A 12,832-nucleotide genomic window follows, 5' to 3' on the forward strand; every position below is an offset into this window, starting at 1 on the left:
TGTCGAATTGGTAGAGTTTGTCTCGCCATCTTGTTTTCTGTTTTCCTCTTTTGCGTTTATTATCAAGCGGTATCCAGTCAGTAGCTCTTCTTGTCCATCTGTTGTCAGTTGTTCGCATGCTATGTCCTGCCCAATTCCACTTTAAACTTTTTATTGTTTAAATGATATCTTTGATTTGTGTTTGTAGTCGTATTCATTTGGCTGATTTCCTGTCTTTCCATGTAATGCCTAAGAGTACTTTTTCATGTGATCTTTGCGCAGTGCGTAGTTTGAGTGTTAGTGCTTTTATTAAGTTCCATGTTTCTGCTCCGTATGTAATTGTTGGGAGAATGCATTGATTATATACTTTTCTTTTCATTGAGATCGGTAATTTACTTTTAAATATTGAGCTCGCTCTTCCAAATGCCTGCTAACGAAGTGTAATTCTTCTTTTAATTTCTTCTTCTTTATCAGGTGATGTGGTTACTATTTGGCCAAGATATGTGTATTTGTTTACGTTTTGGAGATTGGCCCCATCTAATGTAATGTTTTGGTTTCCTTTGACATGGTGATTGAACATAACTTGTTTTTTTGTCAAATTCATTTTGAGACCGACCTCTTTGCTTATCTCGTCGAGTTATTGTTATTAAATTTTGTTGCAACATGCTTTAGTAAAATGGCCTGTTTTGAACTCTAATCAAACAATTATTCTGCTCACAAAATACAAGTCATGACCAACAGGTTTGAATTGAAAATAAAACTGAATTGAACTATGCATGTCAAGTAGCCAACAGATAAGATGACATTTTTGTGATTGTAACATACCACCAAACTTTTATTCACATTGTCAACCCTTGACAGCAAAACGATAAAAACATATTGCCATCAGGATCCTACTCAACAAATCCGTTAATTTTCTTGTCAAAATCGTGTATATACATTATGATGAAAATGTGTGAGTGCAACCTATTTCGTCCCCTGAACACTTCGTACCCCTATTTCATACCCTGATAAGATAAAAAAAAAATACAACAGAGCCGAAGTTGCTGATCAGAGTTGACATAAACATTTCATAATTTCTCTCGATCTTTTCAGGGGACGAAATAGGTTACAGGCCTGGAAATTCGATTTTTGTTCACAGCGGACAAACGTGTCTGGTCTGAGCAGCTATCTCGTCGGACAAATTAAGTTTTACGATTGACACGCCAGTTTTAACGTCAATTGTCATGTTACTCTTGATCATTACTTTGCTTCATGCTTGAGTGATTTGGTGGTTGCTCTACCAATTTCATAACATCTATAGTTATGGATAACTTAGCAGTTATAACCTTTGATTGTTAAATATTAATTTGTAAAAATCTAGTTGGTTGTTTTTGTCTGGAAAAAGTTTTTGTTAGTTTTTAAACTATACAATAATAGTCACATCTTATTATTGAAGAAGAGACATGTTTACATATTGCTTCATGGCATTTTAAGTACTATTTTTTCATTACAGACCATTATCTACTATTCAATACCTTTCAACTTTTTAAGCATCTGTGATATGGCACGTAACATCAAAGCAGATCTCAGTGTAATTGGGCATGCTGCCAGTAGCTCCCATAAAGACCTAACTGAAAGGTACCAGGATATTTTGGATCGGTGTTTTAAATTGGACAAGGATGAAATGGCAATTGCTTCAAAGGCATTCTTAGATGCAATGATGAATGAAAATGTTAGTCAAATGGTTTCTCGTCAGCTACTATCAGACTTTTGTGAACGTCTCCCACAAATTGACAACGAATCTTGCAAAGACATCTGTCTATTTGCATTAAGTCGTATCCAACCTAGAGTGATATCATTTGAAGAACAAGTTGCTTTGATACGACAACATTTGGCCAGCCTATATGAACGGGAAGAAAATTGGAGGGAGGCTGCCCAAATGCTCGTGGGTATTCAAATAGAGTCAGGCCAAAAGCAATATAGTTTAGATTACAAATTGAAAACTTATCTTACCATAGCTCGTTTGTATTTAGAAGATGATGATTCAGTTCAGGCTGAGTTGTATATAAATCGTGCATCACTTCTTCAAAACGAAAGCAATGATCACGAATTACAAATTCATTACAAAGTTTGTTATGCGAGAGTGCTTGATTATCGACGAAAATTCATTGAGGCTGCACAGCGATACAATGAATTATCATACAAAACCGCTATCCATGAAAATGAACGTGCCAAAGCATTAGAAAAAGCTTTGAACTGTGCAATTTTGGCCCCTGCAGGACAGCAAAGATCAAGGATGTTGGCTACGTTATTCAAAGATGAAAGATGCCAACTACTTCCGTCATTTGGGATTCTTGAAAAAATGTATTTAGATAGAATTATTCGTTCGGAAGAAATGCATGAATTTGCTAAGCAACTAATGGCTCACCAAAAAGCTTCAACTGCTGATGGATCCAACATTCTAACTAGGGCTGTGACTGAACACAACCTGTTATCAGCAAGTAAACTGTACAATAACATTCACTTCAGTGAATTAGGTGCTTTGCTTGAGGTGCCTTACCAAATGGCAGAAAAAATCGCATCACAGATGATTTGTGAAGGCAGAATGAAAGGGTACATTGATCAAATAGAAGAAATTGTGTACTTTGAAAATCGTGAAACTTTACCCACTTGGGATGTACAGATTCAATCAACCTGTTTGGAAGTGAACTCTATTGTTGATAAAGTATATGCGGCACATCCTGAGTGGACTATGAACAGGATGGACTGCATCTTATCTGCAAGTCACTAAATTAGCATGTGCAAATTGTTGACTTGATTGGCAGTAATTGCTTTCTTTTGGAAAATTTTATATTGTAAAGTTGCGAATAATTGCATGACAAGTGAGCTAGATATTAATTGATGAAGTTTCTACAGAAGTTGTTGTTTATCATGAAAACTTTCTCATTTCTGCAGACTTCAAAGCTCGCTGTTCAATAATGTTAGTTGATGGATACTGTGTGTCTCATGCTGGTATAGCAGGGACCACAAAACATAAATATTTTTGTCATACCGTTGTCTTTAAATTTCCTGACAACTTTATGTAGCACTGATTTTGTTGCCCCAGCTTGTCTTATGCTACAACTAGTGGTGTTTCTGCTTTTGTGGTAGTTTCACACAATGTAATTTCACACACCAGCAAATTGTACTAAATTTGTATTCTAAATTTGTAACTCACATTGCAAATTTTTAGTACGGTATATGCTTGTATAAAGTTTAACTGTTTGGAAAAGGTGATATTTCTTAGAGGAAAATATTCAGCTTGTTTATTTAATTTAAAGATTAACAAAAAAAATTTCTGCATTTACGTAAATTTACTTCTTCATTCCATGAGAAAAACATGGCACCATTAGTCCATTATTTATAAATTCCACCTAAAATTGTTTTAGCCTGTGCTTTTGTTTGTGGAAATAATGTGCATAGTGTGATGTCAGATAAAGATATTAGCCCAATCAATCTTTTTTCTTCTGACGATAATTTTCAAATTTTGATTTGGTGAAACATTGTAAAACACTGATAAATTGTTACTAAACTTTGCTATGCTTAACATTCTTAAAGTGTGTTGGTGTTTTTTGCTACAAGTACATCCATGTACTGTATAATTTTACTTCAAAATAGTGGTGCCATTGGCAACTCCCTTTCTGGTTTAAAAGACTACAGTTTGATGTTTTTTAATTTCATGTTTTCTTGCTTGGCCATTTTTTAAGACAGCTTTTTTCATTCAACATTTTTTTATGCCATGTGTTGATAATATTTTATTAAACGTGATGAAGATCACTCTCTCTCCTGTTTCCTCAATATTATAAGGATTAAATTCCTTATTGAGAGAACATATGTCATTTCCATCTAATTGTGCATGTAATGGGCTGGTTACAACACAGTCCACGCATATTTATCATCGTGCCAATTCGGTTTTGCTTCCACTGGTGAGGGTAGTCGATTTTTTTGCAGCGTTTTTTCCCCCATATTTTCTATCTCTCAACCTTTTCAAAAATGCATCTTCGTTCAGTCTGACCTTGTCTGCTTCAATTTTTCCCTCTTTTTTGGGTGTCCCTATTTCCTCTTTCCATGCATCTTAAAAGCCAACGCCTTTTGAAGAAATAAAGATAGCATTTAAAATTATCTTAAGCTTCTAAACAAGAGTTCAAGATTAGTGAAATGTTTGTACATATTGAAATGTAATTCTTGGAAATTCTTTTCTATCTTATCTTTCTTTAATACTTAAATTTCGCTACTTTGGTATTAAGTGAATACCGACAATTGATATAAATCTATCAGTTTTTCATTGAGTTGTGCTTGTTTAAGACTGTTGTACTTTAACATGCGCACGTTTCAAACAGTTGTACTTAATACTGTTCAAGTTTTGAATGCTTGGGTAGTACAAGTACTTCTTAAGTATTTGTACTTGAGATTTATTATAATTTCACCCTTTGTTTAGAATTATATCAACAGATTTCTTTAGATGCTGCTTTATGCTCAACAGTAGTAAGCTAAGTATGGACGGACGAGCAATTACAAGTTTTCCTTCAACAAGACGACAAACTCGGCAATTTACTGACGTTACTTTTAATAGAAGTTTTACCAAAGCTGATGAAAGGTCTAATGAGTCCAAACCATTTATTTTCGGAAATACTATCCCAAGACCTTTTACAACGATCGGTAAGCAATTGATTACAGTATACTAATGTACTTTAGGTGGTTATCGCCTGGCCCATGATTGTCACCATGTTGTCCAACTTGTTTAAACTTTTATCACACAGGTAATGCTTTGTGAAATTGCATGCAGCCGACGTTTGATATCTTACAGCTTTCATATACTTTCTGGTGTCCTTGCACTTACAAATGTAAAAACTTACACGATTATTAGCATGCCCTGTGAAGCCAATTCATGCATTGCTTTTAAGCCAACCAACTGGCTTGTCTTCGTTGAGAGTTCAAGAACAGAGCGGAGTGAATCGATCACTACCCAATTCAGCAAATCAGTTCTTTTTTAACCTTCATTCAACTTCTGCATACATTCAATTGATGTAAATAAAGGGCTTGACCTAGTAAAATACTCGCTGGATAGGTTTTGAAACATACAGCTCAAAAACCACTGGTGGTTGCCCTTGACTAGGTGCTGATTTTGAAATTTTTGTTCATTGCTTAATGATATTTATTCACATCAAGAATCTTCTATTTTTGGTAGCAGAATGATTTAAACAGATGTGACAAATGCGTAGCTTAACTCTAATTTCGTGTGATCGTGAATCGTGATGCTGTATAAGTAACAAACATGAAAACATAAGTAAGCTATGCCTTTATCCTGATTCTTCTTTGTTTTTTAAGGTGCTCCTCGTCGCTCCACTGCTGAACCTCCTCCCAACTTTTCGTGGATCGATAAAGGATGGCTAGCCGCTTGTGCCACCCCCTCTAACCAAAGTATGTGCTGTCAAAATTCTTTCTTTGGTCCATTTATTTTTTGTCGTTTGAGAACAGTCCGCCCTATAGCTCAATTGGTTGGGTGCCCGAGTTTGTGAACGAAGATGCCAAAAGGTGAAACAGCGTTGGTTCGACTTTCGAGGTTGCAGATAAGCAGCGCATTTCACTGGTTTAACATCTTTTTATATATTTTGGCTGTGTTTAATGAAAACAGAGAACAACCGTAACCATAACTCTTAAAGTCTTCTGCAGATGTCTCAACTTTGAAAAACGAATGCCTCAAAATGCTGTAGCCAGGAGGTTGTTGAGTTGATGTGTCCAGCTATATAATTACGGGCTTCGGTTTTTCAGGCCATGCCACTTTAACAGATTGATCCGCTGTGATCTCCCTTATGAACTCCCTTCATTGTGATCTGTCTTTTATTTTTATTAGCAATTCCAGCATGCGTTTCAGCCGTGCAGCGTCCTTGACATTGTCAAAGTTTATTTTTAAAGTCTATGATATGTCATTTTTGTCATCCTTTTGTTTATTTGCCTTCTACCATCCCAGGCAACATAACAATTTCCCATGAGTTGCTTTTTGCAATTTGTTCGAAGCATCGTAATTTTCCTAGGTTGATGTTGACTTGATTCCATTTATTGTCTCTTTGTTTTTTTACAAATCCGTTTGTTTTTCTTTCGATTAGGTCACTACAAGTATTTATTTGAAAACGGAATCCGACATTTAGTGTCGTTGATGAAGCAGAAGCCTCAAGGCGCTTTGGACTGTGTGCAGCTTCCCAAGTTGAATAGATTGAAAATCAGAATAGACGACTACTGTGCTCCGACAGTGAACCAAATTCGACAGTTTATTAAAATAGTGGAAGACGCCAATGATAGAAAAGAGGTGCGTTTCTTGTTGTTACACTTTGGAACTTCAGTTAATACCTACTCTTCGAAGGAGTTTCACAAGCATTGAAATTAGATTATTATGCGTTTTAACTCAGAAACCCTGGACTTGGGTAACATTTTTAGTAGAGCTGCAAACTTGCTGTTTATTGGCAAGCTCGAAAAACGCAAAACGCTTCAAAAAAACTTTTTGTCAAAAAAATATAATAACGTATTCGTACGTAACGTAGAAGTAACTTAATAACGATCCGACATAAAAATAAATCTGCTCCAGCTCCGGAGCTCTCTTCTTTATTGGCCGCTTGATTGTTGGCGAAAGTCAACAAAGTGAAGGTTAGCCCCTAACATTGTGTCTGAACAGGCATACGAGGTAGGGCAACCCCTAGTTCTTTAAATAACATGATGCGTTTTGCTGGTGCAAATTAAGCTGAACTATCACAAGATGTATATTGTATAAAGTGACAATCTGCTTTTACATGTTGGGATAGTTCAGCTTAATTTGCACCAGCAGAACGCATCATGTTATTTAACTAATTAACAGTCTTATTCAATTTTCACCCGATTTTTATTTTTACTGGTCATCCGGCTATGCACTAGTTCAAAAAGATATCTACTTTTAGGCCGTTGCTGTGCATTGTGCTAATGGTCAAGGTAGATCTGGAACAATGTTGGCTTGCTACCTGGTCAAGACAAAGAGGATTGCTGCAAAAAACGCTCTCAAAGAGATCCGGAAGCTACGACCTGGATCTGTAGAATCCCCAGAGCAGGAACGTGTCATTGAGCAGTTTCACCAACACATGAGAAGTGGGAAATACTGACATTTTCAACCCAATATATTGGTTGATCAGTATTTGTGAGATATTGATGGTTGAACAGCGTTGAAAAAATACTTTTCTATTGCTATGAAATTATTATTATTTTTGCACGTTTGCACTAAAGTTTTTATTGCTTTGAAGATTATAGTATTTTTTACTTTATGCCTACATTTCAACTTTTGTTAACGTATTTGATAACCTATGCAATTTACCGAGTCGTGCTCATGCGAGCTTTTTTATACCTGTAGGCTACTGCTCAAACCATGCGACCGTCTTGCACAAACGTTTTTGATATCATTTTCTTATTTATAAATCTACCTTGCCTTTAGTTTTTCACTGTGCCAACACCTTCAATGTTATTAAAAAATGCCATACATTTGTACGTCGACTGGTATCTGGGGTTGACAATTAGAAATACAGTGCTGCTGTAGAATTTTCTTCATTTGCAGTAGAATTCGTCACCTCAAGGGGATGAGACTAAGAGAGAGTAATAAGGCGCACTGACGAATTCCACTGTACTGTAGACTGCTTGACTTAGATTTTCTGAAAAAAGTTGAAGCTGTATGGATGATAAATCAAAATGTAAGCTGGCGATTAAAACCTATTCTGGTCACCTGGAATTGTACGCGAGGCCTATTTCAGAGATTGTTGACAAGAAACGTCAAGTAAGTTAGGCCTGTCATTGTAATTTCGCTTCGATTCAATAAATCGTTTAGATATCTATAATTTTCAATCAATCAATGTTTTATTTGTCAGGAACATAGGTACATGTTTGAAATATGCAATATACACAGTACACAAGTTCCCATACCGACAGGGAGACAACGAGACGACCATACGGTCTACTAGTCAATTGCCACCCTACGGAAATTACGATTTTGCCATTTAAAATAAGCTTACAAGAGAAAAATAATAATTGAAACGTTCCCGCGCTTCAACAACAGCATACGCACAAAAAAAAAACATATTGATGATAACGGAGGCCAAAACACAAAATTCCATGAAGCAAGCAGAGAATAATAAAGTTTCCGAAGCAACTGACAAGTTGGTTTCCATAACATATCACTTACGATGCACTGTAGCTTTGTAAAATTAACGTTTTGATCTCTTTTTTGAAACAATGAAATGATAAGTTTTTTAGCCTGCTTGGAACCTCTGACCAGAGCATTGGTCCCAATACCTGCATGGACTTCTTGCCAAATTCTGTGTTTGATCTGTTTATAAAATAATTGTTGCCTGTTTGATATCTTGTGTTATGCTGATGAATAGATGAAGCATTTGTAAATAAATCACAATACGTAGACGGATACTCATTCATATGAACTTTGTACATATGTTTTTTTATTTCAATGTTATGTATGTCTTTTAGTTTCAAGATGTTCATTTTGAAAAATAAAAAATTAGTGTGAGCATAGTAATTTTGTTTCGTAATTATTCTTATAACCTTTTTTGTAATTTTATTAATGGATCCAGTGCACTGTCACAGGCCTTTCCCCAGCTTGAAATACAATATTGCAAATGACAGTAAATCAAAGCGTGATACACATCTTTTAAAGTGTCTGTGTTGACATAATTTCTGAGTTTAAGCAACGCCCATGAACCTTTTGCTACTTTTCCGCAAATTTTATCTATGTGATATTTCCATATTAATTTGTTATCCATGTAAACGCCACGGTATTTTATTTGATCTTTTTGTTGAATGCTTGTGTTACCAATGTTAATGTTAAAATGTTTTATGTGTTTTTTATTTGTTATTAGCATGTATTCAGTTTTTGAGAAATTTAATGATAATCTATTAAGCTTCAACCAGTTGTAAACTTTTTGCATTTCGGCATTCACATTGTTCTGCAAATTTATTTCACATTTGTCACTCATCGTAAGATTGGTGTCGTCAGCAAATAGTTTAACATTCATGTTTGTTGAATTTGGTAAGTCATTTATATACAGTAAGAAAAGAAAGGGTCCCAATGTCGATCCTTGGGGCACACCGCAGGTAACCTGTCTTGAGTTTGAAGAGATTCCATTGACGACCGTGTGCTGTAGACGATTGCTGATATAGCTTTTTAACAATTGTAATGGAAGGCCCCGAAAACCGTATGTTTGCAGTTTCTGTACGAGAATAGTGTGATCAACTGTGTCGAAGGCTTTAGCTAAATCAAGAAATACAGAGCAAGTTGTATCTTTATTATCTAGGTTAGTTAAGATGTTATCACAAACGTTTGACACAGCTAACGAAGTGGAATGTTGTGGTCTAAATCAGGGATTCCTAAACAAACCGGGATGCGAAACTCCGTTTGTCCGCTTAACAACAGTAGGGCTAACGCTAAACAGCGCTGCAGCTGTTTTTAAGCATATATTTGATGCAGAACTTACTGCAGTTTCTGTTTCAAACATTCTAGAAACACTAGTAGCCTATTGGTATTACATAGACTGGAAGCACTATTGGTTGATTACAATTTTTTACATCAAAAAACTATTATAAAAACAATAATTCAAAAGTCAAATAAAGGTGAAAAACTACTTCTTAGAATATTAAAAACACATAATAACAAATCGAATACGAAAACGTAGAGGTTTAAGCTGCAGTTTTGTTGGAGCTGGCACTCGTAATTTTTCGAAGCTTTCTAGACATCATTACTGGTGTTTCATGTTTTGGTGCGTTGAGCCGTTTGAGTTCGTTTTTGGAAAAACAGTTAAAAACTATCTCCAAAATAAGTTCAAAATTACAATGTCCTCCTACGCAGTTCTGGCGCAGCATAGCACAATAATGGACAGACTCGTGCGCAACATTTTTCACCGCTGCTATATATGCAGAGCGCTGATTAGAAACTGACATCATTTTAGATTTGGCACCTTCATCCGATATGATAGCAGTATGACATTGTACAGCTAGCGTGGTTACTGCAAAACAGAATTCAGAAGGCACTGACAACCCCCTCGGTCTGCCATTTTGAATAATTTGGAGTGATCTTCTGACTCACAATCAGGAAATGAAGAGACATCCTCGCTTTTGATGAGATCTTTGCAGCATTCAGATTTCCGTCGGTTCATTCACAGTTCCTAAAATTGCAATGAGTAGTCTTGCCAGTAGCCTACAGCCTCCTACCTGCTAGGGTATTGATTTTGTGCTGGTCAGGTACTAACTGGCTTGTTCTACCTAATCTGCTGTGGCTTTTAATTTATTCTTGTAATTTTCCAGTACAGCAGTGAATAAGAACAACGAAACGTGAACTGCTGTCTAGCATCTGCTTACTATTGACAAAACCACATGTCACCGCCACGCGCGCACTGCGCGACATGATGATAGCACTACTGTTGTTACGATCCTAAGCGGATAATCCGTAAGTTTCGCATCCCGGTATGTTTAGGAATCCCTGGTCTAAATCCATACTGATGTGGTGTGATCAGGTCTTTTTTTGTTAGATAATTGTACATTTGTTCATACAGGCATTTTTCGAATATTTTGGTGAAGGGGGACAATAGTGATATGGGCCTATAGTTGGAACAATTTTTCCTGGAGCCACTTTTGAAGATTGGGGTAACTTGAGCGACCTTTAGTACATCAGGATATACACCTTTATCGATACACTCATTGAATAAGTTGGTGAGGAAAGGGGCGATTATTGGTGAGGATAGTTTGACAAATCTTATAGGTATTCCATCATGTCCTGTACTTTTAGAGACAGAAAGATTATTAAGATGTTTTAATACTTCTTCTTGATTGACAGGTTTTAGGAAAAAGGAGAATGGGACACTTTGCAATTTCAATAATGAGCCAGGAGACGGTAGAGGGATTTTAGATGCCATGGAAGGACCAATTTCTGTGAAATAATCATTAAAACAGTTACTTATTTGTGCAGGGTCAGATATTTTTTCATTGTCAGTGCTAATTATTTCTTCTGGTATGTGAGCTGTGTGCTTATGTTTGTACTTGATGATGTCATTTATGGTTTTCCATATTTTTCCAATAGTCAGATAAGATTGCTAATAATACGGCCTTGCATGATTTGTGCTTCTGTAGCAACTTTTTTCTTTTCTAAACAGTAAAAAAAATTAAACACACTAAAATAAGTAGGCCCTAAACAACCGCGTCACTCCACCCCTGGAAGGAGGATGCGGTTAACATGGTCATCAATGGGACAGGAATCATCACCTGAACCAAGGATATCTAGTCTGGTAGCCTACCCCTGATCCGAACAATACCACATGCGGCCATACTTTTAACTTATCAGTTAAATAATTTGTAATGTTCAGCAGCGCATAGGCTATAATTTCCCAGTTTCTTGTGCAGTACTTTATTATGACAATAAAATCAGCTGTTGCTTACAAAAATGTATGAAACGATTGGAAATGGCATAAAAAAAAACAAAGACTAACAAAAACGTTTTTTACATCCCTAGCCTACTCATGTCAAATTTCCAGAAGCTATGGAACTAGTTTCGTACTACGAAAACGAACATTCTATGCACCCTTTTGTTGGCCACACATACTGCACCCTTTAGCGTTACCTTGCGGAATTTTTTCTATACAAAAGCACCGAACTGCGCGCTAAACATTCAGCAATAGAATTGCCAGATTGGGCGCTTTTACGCCCAATTGGGCTACTTTTGATTTCTCCAGGCGCCAAAATTCCGCGTTGGGCGCGATTTTTTGGTTGGCGCCCAATTGGGCTACTTTTTTTACAAATATAATATAACTTTTTATGTAAAAATTGTATCATGTTTAAGATTTTTACCTAATTCATTTGGAGGCCTCGGTCAGGCAGGGTTACCAATTTGGTCCGTATAAAAATGCTAATTTTCAAAAATGTGCATGTTTAGGCTTTAATATCTGGCAATCCTGGCAACTTAAGTGATCCAGGTTTTCATGAAAATGCAGTGGACATTAGTGATGCAAGCCGCGCCGCGCCGCGCCGCGTACGCGGCCGCTTTTGACTTTTTCGCCGCGTGCCGCGCCGCGCCGCGTGGAAGGTTGAAATGACAAAGCCGCGCCGCGCCGCTTGCCGCGTAAACTTTCAAGAAATTAATTTTTCGTAAACGTAAACTTTCAAGAAATTAAACTTTCGTAAACGTAAACTTTCAACTTTTCAAGAATCAGCTATGAAACTTCAAATTTAAATTGGAAACACGGATCAGTTATTTTTCCCTTCGGAAACCCTAAGATGGAAAGCTATGCAAATGCAAATTGCAAATGGCTTGCAGTTGACAGGGTTTTAGGGCTTGCTTGTCAGGGAAGCTGTACGAATGTTTTTGGTTAGTAGCCTAGCTGATAAGCTCAGTTACCAGGCTATAGGCCTAGCGCAACTACCGCATTATTTACTATATCAGTTAGCCCAGTGAGTTCAGGCTATAAGTTTTACTCTTGTGTGTGTAGTTCATATAGCCACTGGCATTATAATTGCATTATTGCTTACAAAAAGTGTTCAAAAGTCCTGATACTGGATCCAGGAACATTCTATTTGTCTTAGTTTGTATTATGTCTTAGAACTTAGATGCATTGCTGATAAGAGAATATGATCTGGTTAGCCTGGCCAATTAGTGCACAACTGTATTGGTACTAGGTTACCAGTTATATGCCATGGATGCTTTTTCCTACAATTGACTTTCTAAACAATAACTCGTTAAAATATTTTTTTTTAATTTTGTAATTTGCGGTGTGCGGTGCGGTGCAGTGTCAAAGTTCCAGATAAATTGCGGTGTGCGGTGCGG

At 36.6% G+C, this 12,832-nt stretch overlaps 2 protein-coding genes across 2 annotated transcripts; both read left to right on the forward strand.

Annotated features, from left to right (window-relative positions):
- Positions 1-1,482: 1,482 nt before the first annotated feature.
- LOC145765086 (COP9 signalosome complex subunit 4-like) lies at positions 1,483-4,463 on the forward strand. The gene has a single exon (XM_082576831.1). It carries the CDS (start codon positions 1,523-1,525, stop codon positions 2,750-2,752), a length of 1,230 nt encoding a protein of 409 aa, XP_082432957.1. The 5' UTR covers positions 1,483-1,522; the 3' UTR covers positions 2,753-4,463.
- A 9-nt stretch (positions 4,464-4,472) lies between these two features.
- On the forward strand, positions 4,473-7,498 carry LOC145765087 (dual specificity protein phosphatase 23-like). The gene is made up of 4 exons (XM_082576832.1): positions 4,473-4,659; positions 5,329-5,421; positions 6,108-6,307; positions 6,930-7,498. The coding sequence occupies exons 1-4, from the start codon at positions 4,473-4,475 to the stop codon at positions 7,125-7,127; spliced, it is 678 nt and encodes a 225-aa protein (XP_082432958.1). The 3' UTR covers positions 7,128-7,498.
- Positions 7,499-12,832: the final 5,334 nt, after the last annotated feature.

Source organism: Aplidium turbinatum, chromosome 2, assembly GCF_918807975.1.
Source record: "Aplidium turbinatum chromosome 2, kaAplTurb1.1, whole genome shotgun sequence".
Taxonomy (NCBI): domain Eukaryota; kingdom Metazoa; phylum Chordata; class Ascidiacea; order Aplousobranchia; family Polyclinidae; genus Aplidium; species Aplidium turbinatum.